The 16,757-nt window shown below is 37.0% G+C and overlaps 1 protein-coding gene across 5 annotated transcripts in view; it reads left to right on the forward strand.

The window, feature by feature from the left end:
- POT1 (protection of telomeres 1) overlaps positions 1-16,757 on the forward strand; it is a 66,123-nt gene that overhangs the window by 1,617 nt on the left and 47,749 nt on the right. For 3 of the 5 annotated variants that reach the window (XM_082066336.1, XM_082066339.1, XM_082066338.1), the window contains exons 2-5: positions 7,835-7,962; positions 12,148-12,220; positions 13,664-13,752; positions 16,074-16,184. In XM_082066336.1, coding sequence (XP_081922462.1) covers positions 7,835-7,962; positions 12,148-12,220; positions 13,664-13,752; positions 16,074-16,184 — 401 coding nt within the window. Of the gene's footprint in view, positions 1-7,828; positions 7,963-12,147; positions 12,221-13,663; positions 13,753-16,073; positions 16,185-16,757 lie in introns of those variants that run through there. The other 2 variants (XM_082066337.1, XM_082066340.1) reach the window with 2 other exon arrangements.

The following is a 16,757-nucleotide window of genomic DNA, read 5'->3' on the forward strand; positions in this document are numbered from 1 at the left end:
ATTACTTCTTGCATCTTGTGGCTGTTTGTTGGTGGTGGGCTTTTTTTGTTTGTTTGGTTTGGTTTTGCTTATTTTCTGCTCCAAAGCTGATATCTCATTAGTTCTTGAAGAAAAGAGGCTGTAGAGGAAAAGTCCATTTGTCGTGGTGACAGCTGGAGTCAGGACCCAGTATCTTTGGCTTAAGCAAAGGCCCAAATGTTGGGTGGATCTAAGTAATTCAGGCAAAGAAGTGTAATTATTTGCTACTCTGTGCACTGGATTGGTGTACTATGGTGATAAACCATAACAGAAGAACAGATCCAACTTCAGTTGCTCCTCCATGAAGTTAATTCTGGAGTCAAGATGGAGAATACTAATATACTAGGATGTTATCTGGGGCTTTGGACAATTATAAGACATGTTGGTACCTTTAGTTTTACATTTGAAGTGTATGAGAACCCTTTTGTATACAAAGCTTGCTACCTACTGCTTTTTGTACTTAGATCTTTTAGAAACTGTTTACTGCCTTACTATGTTAATTGCTGTACAAAATTTGGCTGTTTCAGGTTCCTTAGAGAAGCATGGAGGAAAGGGAGAAACAGTGATGAATTGTCTTGATGATAAGAACAAATTTGCCTTTCCTATGTGGCTTATTTTTCTTTCGTTCCTGTCTTTCAGTTGTGTTGTGCTAATGTTCATGTCAGTAGTTCTGTATTGTTTGTGGCTGTGTGGTGTTAACTTCATTTGCAACTGCAGCTTGTGGTTTCTTAATGATTTTCAGTGTGCACTGAGGGATGGTATAACTAATCTGAGAGTTTAAATTCTGGTGTTTTTGCAAACATAATTTAAGAGTTAAAAAAAATATAATGAAAGTTTAAAAAGCCTAGAGAAAAAAGATATGAGGCTTTCACAAAAATGCTTAAATAGTCAGATTTTTTACTACCACCCTATTTTGGAGTGCAAAGCTCAAAAATTACAGTCTTTAAATCACTTGTAGAGCCACTGTCTGATTCTCTCTCTTCATAAGGATTTAGATGTATATGTTGTCTTAAACACTGAAGATACCAGGCTCCCAGAGCTTGTACCTGGGATGTGCTACACCTAAAAGGAAACGCTAATTATTTTGCTTTCTGTGTGAACTGAAGACCGTGAGCCTGAAAGCTGCTCTTGTTTCTTGTGCATGCACTCCAGATCATACCTAGCTGCCTCCTTCAGGTCTGTGGATGTTTGAACTGTCAAGCTGCAAGGGAGGAGGTAAAGTCCTTCAGATATGTTATAGGAATTTTTCTCTTGCTTCTGGACTTAGAGGAATTCTGTGACTGCAATATTTTTACGGAATATGTCCTCGTTCCAGAAGAAAAAAACTGTAAAATGACTGCTTATTTCTGTTGAAGGTTAACCCTTGCTCTAGGCCATTTCTACTAGGCAATTGTTTTCTGGTGTACTGTGGCTTAAGATGGCTTTTATGCTTTTGGAATACACGTTAATATTCTGTACGCAATTAAGGCAGAACTAGTGGATTGTAGTAGATTGTTTCACTGTCAGAAACTTAAAGTGTAGAAAATCAAGGATAGGGTAGAGCAGCACATGAAAGTTCAGCCCATAACCATCCTCAGTGTTATGTTTCACTTCCTTAAGCAAGTGATATATGTCTCTTCCAGGGTATTACTTTTGGGTTCTTATGCAGTGCTCATCCTTTATTATAATTCTTTGCTTGTCGAAATTAATTTGGTCACTCCCTTTCCATATTTTTGTCATTTTCAGCTATTGGAAAGCAAATGATAGTTTGTAGTTCACTGCTTTCTTTATTCTACCGTGTGTGTGTTGTGCATCCCTCCTGTTGCAAGAGTGTCCCATGATGCTCTCTGCGTTTCTTGCAGCCTCTTTGTTTTTGTTTGTTTGTTTTTTTTAATCACCCATCCTTATGAATAACTCTATTTACCCCACTTACAGATTTCTTGAGCAGCAGACTCAAGTTGGAATGATTCTTGTTATTGTTATGCAGTCAGCCATTTGAGAATAACAGAGGTACTTAACAGACTTACTTTCACTTAGTTGCTATTCAGGAGAGCTGTGAGTACCAGGCACTAAAGACATCCTCATGAAGATTTGTGAAGCTAGTGCTTTAGCAGTTTGTTTTTGAAAATTTACTTTCATAGCTTTTAGAGCTGGATACAATTTTAGTTGCAGAGAACAAGAGTCTGAGATCTTCAGTGGTTAGCATTTAAAATACAGGACCTTAGTTTTATATGTACAGAAATTTAAGATGTGAAAAAAAAAATGTTTTCTGTTTGAAAGCTATTTATATAAATGTCCTAAATTGTAGGAGTATACAGTAAGTAAATAGAATCATAGAGTGGCTTGTGTTGGAAGAGACCTTAAAGATCATCTGGATCCAACTCCCCTGCCATGGTCAGGCACACCTCCTACTAGACCAGGCTGCTCAAAGCCCCATCCAACCTGGCCTTGAACACTTCCAGGGACGGGGGGATCCACAGCTTCTCTGGGCAGCCTGTTCCAGTGCCTCACCACCCTCATGGGGAAGAATTTCTTCCTTATATCTAATCTAAATCTTCCCTCTTTCAGTTTACAGCCATTACCCTTTGTTCTGTCACTACATGCCTGTGTAAAAAGTCCCTCTCTAGCTTTCTTGTAGGTCCCCTTTAGGTACTGGGCAGCTGCTGTGAGGTCTCCCTGGAGCCTTCTTTTCTCCAGGCTGAACAACCCCAGCTGTCTCAGGCTGTCTTCACAGGAGAGGTGCTCCAGCCCTCTGATCATCTTTCTGTCCCTCCTCTGGACTTGCTCAGGCAAGTCCATGTCCTTCTTATGTTGAGGGCCCCAGAGCTGGATGCAGTACTGCAGGTGAGGTCTTGTGAGAGTGGAGCAGAGGGGGACAATCACCTTCCTCGACCTGCTGGTCATGCTTTTGATGCAGCCCAGGATATGATTGCCTTTCTGGGCTGCAAGCACACATTGCCAGTTCAAGTTGAGCTTCTCATTAACCAACACCCCCAAGTCCTTCTCCTCAGCACTGCTCTCAGTCCCTTTTCCACCCAGCATGTATTCCTGCTTGGGATTACCCTGACCCACGTGCAGGGCTTTGCACTTAATAAATATTGATATGGGCAGGTCCCACTGTATGAGCATATATATGGCTGCTTTTTAGAAATTTTCCTTTGTAACCTTGAAGGCACATGTAGAATGTTTGTCCCGTTGAAATAAATGGCAAGGGCTCTTTTTAAATGAAAGCAAGGGTAGTCATCAGAGAGAGATAGAATTATAGAGTCATTTTGGCTGGAAAAAACCTTTAAGATTGTCGAGTCCAAGCGCTACCCTAACACTGCCAAGACCACCTCTGAGCCATGTTCCTTAAGAACTTCATTTGCATGTTTTAAATACCTCCAGGCATAGTGACTCAAGCACTTCCCTGGGCTGTGTGTTCCAATGCCTGACAGCCCTTTCCATGAAGAAATTTTTTGTAATATCCAATATAGGATGAGTTATTAAACCTCAGTACTGTTCTTTGTTTTGCTTTAACATTGATATTTGAATTGTAACAAAATGTGTCTTGTTAGATATCTTTGCGGGGGAAGTGGAGGTGGAACCAGGAAAATCTATTTAATTGCTCAAGTACCATAACAGAAAGAAATATATTTAGGAAAAAAAAAAAAAAGTGTTAATCCATTTTGTTGTACATTTCCCTAGGTCATTATAGCATTGCTGGATGGAGATCAATACTGCTGATTAAATTTGAAGTTAAGTGTTTCAGGGTGAAATAGATCAGCTTCTCAGCCTACTGGAATACAGTGTGAACTAGATACTTTCAACTGAGAGCTTCATAAGACTTCTGGTTGCTCTTTTCACCAGAGGCTTGAAATCCTAGTAAGCTAATGACAATGCTATCCTGGTTCATGTTTGAAAACATGCAGATAAAGGCATAATTTTTAGCACCATTTAGTGGTATTTTATAGAAATTGTAACTCCTAATAGTTCACTAGTTAAAGCAGTGTTAAAATTCAAACTTGTCTGTTGTTGTACCTCCCAGCTCTGTGCTGTGGTGGGTTGATCTTGGCTGACCCCCAGATACCCCACTAAGCTCCTCATTCCTCCTCGTTAATGGGACAGGGAGGGAAAATAAAATGAAAAGCTCATGAGTTGAGATAGGGAGATCACTTATCAGTTACCATCACAGGCAAAAGAGACTCAGACTTGGGGAAATTAATTTAATTTATGGGTATTCAAAACAGACTAGAATAATGAGAAATAAGAACAAATCCAAAAGCACTTTCCCCCCACCACTCCCATCTTCTGAGCTCATCTTCACTCCCAGCTTCTCTACCTTCTCCCCCTAAGCAGCACAGGAGAACAGAGAGTGGATGTTCTGGTCATTTCATCACACTTCATTTCTGCCACTTCTTCCTGCTCATCTCCTGCTCCAGTATGGGGCCTCACTCATGAGAGATGGTCCTTCGTAAACTTCTCTGAAGTGGGTCCTTCCCACAGGCTGCAGTTCTTCATGAACTGCTCCAGCATGGGTCCCTTCCACAGGGTGTCACTGTATCCTATTGAATATGTTTTAGAGATATGTGCTGGATCTATCTGGGATGGAGTTAACTGTCTTCATAGTAGCATGCATGGTGCTGTCTTTTAGGTTTGTGACTAAACCAGTGTTGATAACACACCATATTTCAGCTGTGGCTGAACAGTGCTTGCACAGCACCAAGGATTTATCTCCCTCTGCTTCCCCCAGTGAATAGGCTGAAGTTGGACAAGGAGTTTGGAGGTGGCACAGCTGGGACAGCTGACATTAGTTGGCCAAAAGGACTTTCTATACCATATAGAGTCATGCAGAATAATAAAAGATTAGTTTTTTCTTGTGTATTCCAGGGAAGCCGTTGGTCAGAGGCTGTCAGGGCACAGGAGGTGTTGTTGGAGGTGTTGAGTGGTTGCCATTGCATCACTTGTTTAGTGTTTTCTCCGGGGTGTGGGGTTTTTTTCCTTCTCTTTCACTTACTAAACTGTCCTTACCTTGACCCATGAGTTTTTTCACTCTTAGTATTCCTATTGTCTCCCCTGACCCACTGCAGGGAGATGAGTTAGCGGCTCTGTGGGTGCCTGTGGGCTGGGCAATCTGCCACAATAGCACAGTCAATCAGAAGGTAGAACTCGTGTCCAGTGCTTCTTACAGCTCACTGGTGGGGTTACGGCAGGACTGAAAAAAGTGTCATGCATGCTGACCCTTGATTAATGTTGTTGTGGCATCTTCCTCTGTTTCCCCATCTTTCCCTCCCCTCCAACCCCTGCCAAAAAAAAAAAAAAGCACCAGCACAGAAACCAAAATGGGTCAACACCATTAGTGGTGAGCTTTGTGGATGTGTCTTTCTAGCTCTTTGCCCATTGGGTATTATGAAGGAAAAGTGTGTTGAGATTCCAATTAGAGATCTGTGAACCCTTGTAAGAATTTAGTATCTAGTGTTTCATGTCAAGTAACTGTCATTTGATAATACTTCAGTTTTACCCCAGTAAAAGAGTGAGATTTTGTTGCTGTTTTATTATGTGCTGAAGCTCCCCACCTTGCTGTCCATTCCAGGTAGTTGATAATTGTTTGTGTCTTCTGGGTTCCTTTCAGAGCAGTAAAATTCACTATGAGGCAAAAGACTCAAAAGCTTAAGTAATTAGGCTTAAATTTGTTGCTTGCTTGTTTGGGGTGTAAGGTAGCGTCCTGCTTTGCAGTTTGGATAGGTTAACACTGTACACAAATAATTACTGAGGTGAAGAGTGATAATTTGTGACTGTAACTAATTCTTTTCCATTACCTTTCCCTATATAAATTATTTCTGCTTGTATCCCAGGTAATAAACTTTTCGAGTAGTCTCTTCGTAGTAGTCAAGTTCTTAAAATTATTTATCAGTATTTTATAAGCTATGTCTATTGTTCAAAATGTGTGCGTTTTGAGTAACGGTGCCTCCTGGAGCTTCTGTGTCTTCTGAAGATTTTAAGGCCACCTTATTTCATGCACACTGGGGAGGAACTTACAGAGAAACAAGTTGCTTGTTGACTTGTGTTGTAAAGTAGGGGAATATATATTTTAAGCAGGGCAGATACATGGCAGTGGAGCCTTGCTACTCTCCTCTTACCGACTCCTGAGTGCTTGGCACTGCTTAATATTTTGGAATAGATGAGGACTGGTTTTCAAAGTCTAAGCTACAATTTAAAATAAGATGCTCAAGTTAAGCACAGATGTTTTTTCGGTTTGAGATATGGTGTTTATCAGACTCACTAGAATGTATTTTGCTTTTAAATGCATACTTTATTGTCTAGATACAGTACTTGAGAAACCAGAGGTTCTTTTGCTATTACTGCTTTTTCAACTCTTAGATGTTAGGAAAGAAACCTGATTTTGCTAGTGAAAGGTTAACTCTTGTAAGAACTGCAGGTTTAAAATTAATGTATATTATGGCCAACATTTCAATTGCTTCTCTATATGACAAAGTAAGAGCTGCAGTCTGGGACAAGCAACGAGAGAGAAGTATGCAAACTGGAAGCTAAGAGAAAAATATACTCATTTTGCTTATAGTCATTTTAGCTGAGATGCTCTTGAACGGAAGTATTTTATTCTATAGAATCTCATTAGCGAATGTGAATACTTGATGTTATCTGTTAGTCAAGAATAACAGAGGTGGGGAGTTTCCTGGAAGATGGGGAAGGAGAAAGGATGGAGTCATTCAGAACTAGAGAAATAGTCATGAGCAGTAAGTGAAGTCTGATATTTTTGGATACTGGAGTGACAGTAAGTTGGGATTTTGATTTATCTGAATAACCTGGTATTTTTTTTTAAAGAATGTCTGTAATATTGCTGAGTGTCTGCACTTATATGCATTGTCTTACGTTTGTAACTTATGATCCAGTGGTCTTTCCATTTGGCAATGGCTTTCTATTTACATTTAATTGTAAGTGAATATTTTATTAGAATTCAGTCTGTCTAGCACTAGAAAAGCACTTCTGAAGTGAAATGACAGCATATTTTAAGTTTTATTTTTTAGAATACCAAGTTTTTGTGTGCATCCTAAAGTATAGGAAAAATAATGTATTTTTTGTACTTCACTGTCATATAAGGATTGCTAAAACTCTGAGATTAGAACTGTGTCGATAGTACTGCCAGCTGGGGTTTTAGAAAATAGAAAGCATTCTTTCCATAGTTTATTAAAACATACGGAAAACAGAAGATTGATAATTCTGTGAATTTTCTGTAGATACCCACTTCAAATAAAAATTGTACAGAAAAAAAATGGATACCCCAAGAAGAATGACATTACCATGTAATGAGAAAATACAACAATAACTACTTATGGCTGGATCACTTTCTTGTATTTCTCATGTGTGTAACTTCACCATAATAGACTACTCTTCCTCTCCCCATTCTCATTGTTATAACAATGATATCACCAAGAATTTATTTCATTGACTTTAGCACAGTGAGAACAAACAATAGGCAATGCAGACATATATTACTTAGGTTTTTTTTTCCAGTGCATTCAGTTTTTAGCATTTTTAGATGACCATCTCATTTTCTTTATTATTTTTTCTGTACTTCATACATAGATCACTTTTTTTTAATCTATATATAAGCATTTTTTGTTCATTTTCAGTTAAAATGAATGATGAGGCAAATCCCTCTGAAAACTTTTAGTCTTCTGTAATTACATGTTCTTACTATTAAATAGATACATTAATATTTCCCTTATTTCCCTTCTGAGTAAACTGCAAATTCTAGTAACTTTTAATTTGAACAAGATTAGTTGCTTCAGGAGTCTGCTTATCTTTTTTTTTTTTTTTTTTTTTTTTTTAGATAAAGCAGCCATGCCTGTTCAATTGCTGAAGATCATTAAAGGAAAACCTGAGACTCCACTGCCAAGCCATTTGCAGGAGGAGGATTTGAAAGATTTGCAAGAAGGCCTTGATCATACCAACAAATATGTTCAGGTAACTTACTAATAAAATAATTTTGGCTTACTTTGAATTACCTTCTGAGATATTTGTATGGGACCTCCATATTCCGGCTCAGTTGATGACTTGCTGCAGCTGTGGGTCTCTGAGTACATCTGTTGCATATCTTTAAGTGAGGCAAAATTATGACCCTGTTGGGCTTTGTGACATTGTTGCTATTGACTGCATTGATTGACAATTCTGCCCCTTTCTCTTACGTTGTCAGACTTAAGTTTTATAAGAGGCTTCATTTTCTTAGTTTTTAAACTCTGGGCCTATTTAGAAACATGTTAATATGCAGAAGACTATGCTGAAAATAGAGGGATTGGGGAGGTTTAGTGGTATTTTTAAAAAATGGTAATAAACATCACCATCCTGATTAAGATCAGTTTTCAGACTAATGACTTCTAAATGAGGGGTTTTTTGTAGGAAGCAATGCAATATGCAGTTTTATGAAAAGAGGACTCTGTAGCAACTACCAGCATCAGGATACAATTAGGTTTTTTATCATTATCAAGTGTGCATTTATATTTTACAATAGTCTCAAATATATTTCAAACTGAAAGTCTGAATGCTAGTGTACTAGTGAAATGCAGAAGTGTTTTTTCATACCTAGAACAAGTATACTCTGTAAAATGCAATGCCAGTTCTTGAGGGTTTTCTTTTTTTAACTGGTTTAACTTTTTTTGTGTGTGTTTAAACAGTTCTGAAAGTCCTTTTAATCATCCTGATGCTTAAGTGGTAGGAAATCAACATCATCCTAGGCTTGCCTTCACCCTATTACAAAAAAAAAATAATGGGGAGGGGAAAAAAAGAAAGCAAGTAATTCTGTAGAAAACCTTACGTGGCTTGAATCCTTAAAAAATGGCACAAATATTTTAAAAATATGAGCTGAACTGGTCTAATAATTTTCTGTATCCAAAAAGCATGTTTGCTTCTCCAGTTGTATGTTCCCAGTACGAGATCTAATGCTTATCTGACCCTGTGATGAGTCCATTCATGAGAAATAGACTGGCAGAATACTGTGCATATTGATGGACAGGGGGTAGTTTTCTGCTGCTCTTGCTCTCTGGATTGGTTCATAATCGTATCAGAGAGATACCAGAAGTAGCTCAATTAGATAAACCAAAGGAGCAAAACTGCCCTTTTTGGAAGCAGTCCGCAGTAGAGTGAAATAGGAGGTGATTTGATTGAGAATGATCCAGTGTCCCTTAGGTCTCATAAAGGGACAAATGGAAACATCAATAACCAATGCTGCTGGTAAGCAGGGTTTTTATTCCTCAGGGTGTAGTTTTCTGTCCCCATACACCTTCAGGGCATATAGGCTTTCCTGCTTTTAAAAGCCTTGTCTGCAAGCCCCCCTGACACTGAAGGATAGCAATTCTAGTTCACAAAGGAAGTATTGAAACAGTCAAAGACTGATTATCAATTAGAAAATGGTTTTTGCCAAAATAAATGTTTCCATTAGGAAAGCAGAACAATTATTACCAGGCTATCGTTTAAAGCATACATGCAGCGTGATAGCTGGTTGCTGAAAGTGCGTAGAATCCCCTTCTCAGGCTTCTGCCTTATGTTAAGAAAACTTCACGCTGCTACTGACAGGGATCAGTAGGTGACTAAAACAGCTTAGCATGAAAACAGTGCAACTGAAGAGCTGATAAAGCTGATGCTAATGCACCATTAAATAAGTAGGAAAATGCAGTTCTGCAGGCTGAGCTTGAAGTGAACCTTAGAATGCACTGATGTTAGGTTATCTTAGTGGTGACACAGCACACTGTCACTCTAGACCTGCCAAAATAGGGACTGGGTCCTGCTTTGAAGAGAGAGGAAAGGAAAAGGATGATTTTTATAAAGTGTGTTCTGGGAAGAAGCAAAAAAAAAAAAACCATTCAGGATGCTTCTGTCTAGCTTGTGTGCCTTAGTCTTTTCATTCTTCTGAAACTTTTTTGCTTTATGGCATACTTTTGAATAATACAAATATTACTTTAAATTTGTGGGAACATAGCACAAGGAATATCCATAAATCTTCAGTTGTGATGTCCCCTAACTGAACCTGCTGCCTTCTCCCATTAATTCATCATCCTCTGGATTTTACTGTGACAAAGTAGAACCAAAAATGAAAATCAGCTGCCAAATCAGCTGCTGGACCAGATTGAGGAATGAGGCTGCAGCAAGGAAGGAGATGCATTCACTAGAGGAATTGCATGTAGTTTGATAGTGAGTCTAGTGGCATATGGAATGGAAAGACTTTGGAAGAAGTTCGTCTATGGCTTAATAAACAGTGCAGATTTGTGGGGGAAGAGTGAATTTGAGCAGGTTTTGGTAGGGTGGGTTTGGAGCCCAAGAGTTTCAGGCATGCTGAGAAAATGCCACTATTTCTGCTGAGGAAGAGAGCTACACTGTAGGTGTTTGGGATACAAAGGGAAGTGGTGGGGGCAGACTAATATAGCAAAGAATGTGATCCCAGAATTTGAAAATGCATTGGAAAATACCAGGGTTTAAAAGGAAAAATAAAAAGTAAAACTGGTCAGAAAGCAGTTTATCTCATAACTGTATTCTGCTTTTAAAGAGCATGCTGGTGCAGATTGAGATTTCTTTAGTAAGAAAAAAAAAATAGGTAAATCCAGAGTGTTCCTGAGGTTACTCTGTTTCATTGCAAAAACTTTCTTACAAGAAAAATTGTGTAGTTTATTTCTCTGTGAGTACTGTTCAAGACAAAAAATCTCAGCAAGAGCAATTATATATAATATTTGGAATTTTAAACAAAGTTGTAATTTTGAAAACAAGTGACAGACCTTTCTGTAAGTATTCATAGGCAAATCTCAGAACATTATTCTGCAGATGGTGATTGTTTTGATAGTTAAGTCTCCTTATAAAACTCATTAGTCTTCCCTGTGAAAAGTAGGAACTTACCTGTTAAAAACATTTCATCATAGATTTTTGACCTTCATTGTCTCAAAAGCAATAAAGCAACATGGTACATATTAAATCGAATTCAACATGGATGGGTTTTTAGTGTAATAAAATTAAAATATACTTTGGATTGGAAAAGGATGATTTGTGAAGACTTAGTATTTCTTTATAAAACAGATAGTAAAATGAATTGTTGAATTTGATTTGGATTCCTCCTCAGTTAACGTGTCGTACGTCTAATTTTACTCTGTAAAGCCTCTACAGTAAGAATTCACTGCTATGTATTTTATCCTAATTTGGTTTAAGAGGCGCTATACTAACATTTAAGTCAAGCTTTCCACTGTATACATGTGCTATAAAAACATGATTTACCTGACTGTCCTCTTAATGTTGCTTTTTTCCACTTATAGACAGATTGCTCCTAATTTTTGTATTTTTCTTTATTGAACCAATTTCTATGTTGTTATCCTTGAGAAGGATATAGCACCTTACCTGCCATACTCTAGAAGAATACATTTGACTGCCATTTTTGCTCTGTTGAAGAAAAACCTTTTTTTGATGATATCTTTCTAACAAAACACATTTGTTCCAGAAAGATGTTAACATAACTGAAGTTGCTGACCTGTGATTTTTACTTCATTGTAACTTGAACTTCACTATAAAGAGCATTTTTACATAATCAATAGAACCTTTTCATCTTTTAGAGCATTTGTATTATTGACAAATTAATAGCTCACTACAGTTTCAAAACTTTGTAATACCCTCCTCCCGGCTGTGCAGGTTTTCATTTTTCACAGAAGATTATTTATCTTCATACGCATCTTTTATCTCTTGACTGTGGTTTTGTTCTGATATTGATGATGAAATCCTTTGCGAATATTTTCTGTATTTTGATCACTCTACCTTTTTAGCTGCCTTTTAGGTTTTGTGCTAAAACTCTAGCTGTTATTGTTACTAGTAAAAGGTGCTTCCATAGCTACTATTTTGTAGCAACTAAATTGTTTAGACTAAGCCTATCATCTAGGCAGTAGCATCTAAGTAGTATTGACCTGTAATATTTCCTTTGTTACTTGCTAAGAACATTGCTCTTCACTGGTGTCTTTTGCAGTTTGATTGTTTTTAGTTTTGTTTTTTTAAGAATTCAGATGGTAATTTACACTTATCACTTAAATTCTACCTTTTTTTAGCTTATAGATGTTTCAGCTGTTTTCAGTGTTAACAAAACTTAGAGGTGTATAGTCTTAGTTCACTTTTTTTTTTACTTTTTAGGGAATAGTTATTCTTTCCTACCCACTAACGAAACTTGGAGATGGGACAGACTTTTTCAAGGTTGTTCTTCAAGGTATTACATTTAAGTATACATATTAAATTTATTTTCTTGAACTTCTTGACACTTTTTTTAACTTCCTGTTTTTACATCACTAGTACCTACTTTTTTTTTCAGTGTTCAGTGAAATGTTATATTTAAAATACTCTTTAAAGTGTTTGTTCTCTACAGAAATAGATTGTTTTAAGCCTATGTCAGGTAAGTTAATAGAAACAATACAGTCTTTATATTTCAGTAGACTTCTTGTTGCAGAATCTGTAAAAAACTGTCCTGGAAGGGCATTAGCTATATGCACAGCTATTAATAGTGTGTTTTTAACCTGCTTATCATAAATAAGTACTATAGAAAAATACACACTTAATAATTACCATATAATACAGATAGTATGTACTATGTAATTGCACATTTAACAGAGCTCGGTAGGTTGATTGGCAGAAAAGTATTTGTATTTCATTCTGTTGTAATCTAACCAGTCAAATGGAATTTCTGCTGATTACTCAGGTATTAGTAGACCCATTAGCATACTGAAAGACTTAAGTTGTTCATCATGTAATAAATAAATGACACTAAAAAATAATATGTCCCTTTTAAGTCCAAAGCTCATCACCACCCCCAGCCAGGAAGGAGGAGATGTCCTTAGTCAGGGGTTTATGTTGGATTCAAGGAACTTTCCGTTTCTTTCCATTTCCTTCTCAGCTCCTTCCTTACACTGGCTGGAGAATCACTTGCTCCCTCTGAGCCTACAAACTCTGTAACTGTGACCAAAGAGCAGGTTGGAGGATGCAGGTCCTACCTGGTCATAGCGCTTGTGATGGTGCCAGCAGATGGGACCTGAATCAATGTCCCTGCTGGCTTCAGGGTTCCCAAAGAGGGACGCAAAGCTTCCTTGAGTCTTTCTAACTTCACATGGCTGTTCAGGAGGGTTGAGAGTTTCTGCACATTATCCACAGCCTCAAAAAACAACTTTGTGCATCTAAGTCATTACCATTGTTTCTGAAACAGTAACAGGTAGAAAAATATTTTAAAATAACAACATAATTTATGCTTCAGTCCTCCTTGAAGGTTCTTTATTATCTACATCCTGGAGTAACTCCAGTTCATATAGTTCTACCATATGATCTGCGCTAGTGTAAAAAATCAAATGTGATTGGATAATATTTCCTCTTTAATACTATACACTGGATTGTCCAAGTGGAATTTCTTGTCATTCCTGTTTAATGTACACTGATATACAATGTGTGCACATTGTAAATGGTCCATTTTTGAAGAGTATTCTTGATATACCTATAGCCACAACACAAAAAGCAGTTGAATAAGTATCTGAAAAGATTTTCTGTTTGTAGATTAATTAGAATGAAAAGTATTAGACTCTGTAGGTTAATTTATTTTGGAAATCTCATTGCTGTTTTGTGTTGGGGAAGATATGGTAAATAGAATTGCTTCTGCTTTTTTATCTAGATTTGCACAACTTGTCACGGATCAACAGCATCAATATTTTAATATACGGAAAAATGGCAGAGGACTGTGCAAAAGTTATACACAATGCGGTAAGATATATATATATTTATTTCTTATTTTATTCCACAGGTGTATGTTGACTTCATATACTATCTTTGTATAACTAACATCACCAAAATTAGAAATAGTCTATTCTGTCCAATTCTATAAATATGAACTAGAAAAAAACTAGAAAAGGAAAGAAGTATTTCCTTTTAACAACAATATTGAAATAAAGCAATTCTTGTTGTCAGTGCTGTTTACCTAGAAAGTAAAGGATCATGAATATGGAGGATATGAACATAAATGGATGACTTCTTAATTTGAATTTCTGTTGTCATTTGATAAGATAGATTTTAGAATTAAATTGATTTAAAATACAGTTACACTAAAAGCTTTAAAAAAAAAATTCAGACTACGCACACTGTTTTCTTTATTAGCTGAGTGCTGGCATCTTTGTTTTGATTAGCTCCGGAATAAAAGACATTGGCGAGTCAGCCTGTGTGTTTGTGAGACAGTGTTGCAACTGAAGAAGGAAAAAAAGCTGAAAACAATTATCTCAACTTAATACTGTTTATTGGTTTGCCCATCACTTTGCTAACATTGCAATATAAAACAGATATCAAATTAAAATTAGCGTATAATACATTATGAAGTCATTTTAGGGCTTTTTCATTTGTGATTTAAATTCACACTAAATCATAGAGTGGTTTGGGTTGGAAGGGACTTTTCAAAGCATTTTATTAGATTGCAGTCCTTTCACAGGTGTTTTTTGGATATCACGTTAAGCATTGCATATTACATGAGTAATAACCAGTCATTTAATATTATTCACAAAAAAAGTTTCCATTTATTGTCGACCTGTGTAAAGGCTTGAGTCTGTCTAATTCTAAAGTTCCTTCTGACACTGGAGAACGAGACAAGTCAAGTCAGCTGTATAGAGCTCCAGTCCTGACTCAGCAACCAAGTTCCAGAATCTTGTGTAGCCTGCAATCTAACAAAATGCTGAAAAGGGAATAAAGTATAGCAGGGCATAGCTTTTTAGATTAAGTTTGTTTTCACCGTTGAAGGAACACCGTGAATGAGCATCGGCAACAGCGAAAGGGAAGACTCATGCTAACACCTGGTTTCTGCAGAGTAGCTGAATTTTCTGAAGCTTGTGTTTGTGTGTGTTCGTATCTGGAAAGAATGAAATAACTTTAATGTATGTTAGCAGGGTGTTGTGTTCCAGGTACAAGGAATATTGAGTTGTCTAATTGTTTGGACCCATTTTAATTTACTTACTTAGAGTATGGCTTACAGTTAAGTGACTTACCTATTATCTTTTATTCAAAATATGCATTGTATTCCCATTTGTGATGCTAGCTGAAAATCACTGTGCCCTAAGTAGTTTCATTGTTACTGAACTGTCTGATCAAACTCATGTTTTCTGCAGTAGTTTTTTTTTATGGCAAAACTTTTAATAACTAAGTATCTCTCTGTCACTTAAGCTAGCAGCCTTTCTTGCACAAGCCACTAAGGTTTTGGATCAGAAATAATTTAGAATAGTATTGTCAGATTGCTGAAATAGCAAAAAGGAGCTATCATAGTGCAATGTTTGGCTTAAACTGTCAACTTCAATCAGAAAACTCTGTTATAATCAAATAAACACATGAACAAAAGTCATTCGGTAAAAGCTTATGGAAGTGCTTTCGGTAGAAGGTCAAATAGAAATAGGGTTCCAAGTCTAACATGTCTATTAGAATGGATCACAGAGGTACAGCCCTGCTATACAGTCCTGGTGTCAAAGGAGCTGACTGTAAAGGAGCTTTACATTGTATCATAGTTCCCAGCATTATCTCTATATCCTAAATTTATTTTCTATCTTCTCCTGGTGGTTTGGTTTTGTTTTGGTTTGGTTTTTTTTGGTAAAGTTGCTACTAAAAAGAAGAGCTACTGCAGGGGGACATAAATAATTTACCCCCTAAATCATTCTTTTCTTCACTTCGTAGTGTCTGAGGAACTTTGTTCCAAAGTGAAAGTGCAGCTGCAAATACAATTGTTTCCTGTGCCATAATCTCAGGGATGACACCAGAGAAGTTTGTAATGTCTCTTGCTACCAGAAACCTAGCTTTTGTCGTGGTAGCTTCAAGAGGGAAAATGTTATCAGAATTTGAAAATTTGAAAAAATATTCTTGCTGACATTGGTTAGAAATATGAATTCTGCAGGTAGAAGAGCTTAATAGAGAAACGCAGTGTTCAGAATTTGTTCTGAATTTCTGTTTCTTGAATGTCTTGACACTTTAGGGTAAAAGGTCATGTCAGATACTCTTAAAATAGAGTACGTGATTCAGTCCTGTGTAATCATCTGTTTATCACCCTCTCCCCACAGGACACCTTTGTAGTTGCAGGATTTAAGTTGGCAAAATCACCTACAGCAAAAGAGGATGGTAGACATGGTTGCCACCTGGAGGTGTCTGAAGAAGCTGGATCAGCCATTTATGTGCGTGGGTACTTAACTTTCTTTTAATTTTTTTTTTCCCCAAACACCAACATTAACACCTTTTTTTTTACAGTAGAAAACACAATAAAATCCATTAGAATCTGAAGTACTACAAGTTATGTTAGTTGGCCTGTCTATCAGGAAACAATCAGAACACATTTGTGTGTGTGTGCATACAATTCTATAATACCCTCATCCATCCAAGACCCAAATGTTCCATATAATTGTTGTCTGGCAATAATTTTAAATTTAAGAAAACATGCCTTTTTATTTCAGAAAGCTATTTTCTTCCAGAATTGACTTCTGTAGATAATTATAGCTTGGCATTCAGAGCAATGAAAAACAATCTGAATTAAAATTATAATACAGACTGTTTCATGACTTCATCTGTTGATAACAATGATATATAGGTAGAAAAAGTATGTTTCATCGAAGACAATAGATAGCAAAACTATGCCCTCAGTCTGGGTGAATGTGTCTAAACTAAATGTACCTAAATTTTAGGCATTGCATGAGGCACGCAGTTGAGTTTTGACAGGACCTCGTGATATGCACTCAAATCCCAAGGAAGAT

This window comes from Streptopelia decaocto (assembly GCF_964273445.1).
Source record: "Streptopelia decaocto genome assembly, chromosome: 1".
Classification (NCBI taxonomy): domain Eukaryota; kingdom Metazoa; phylum Chordata; class Aves; order Columbiformes; family Columbidae; genus Streptopelia; species Streptopelia decaocto.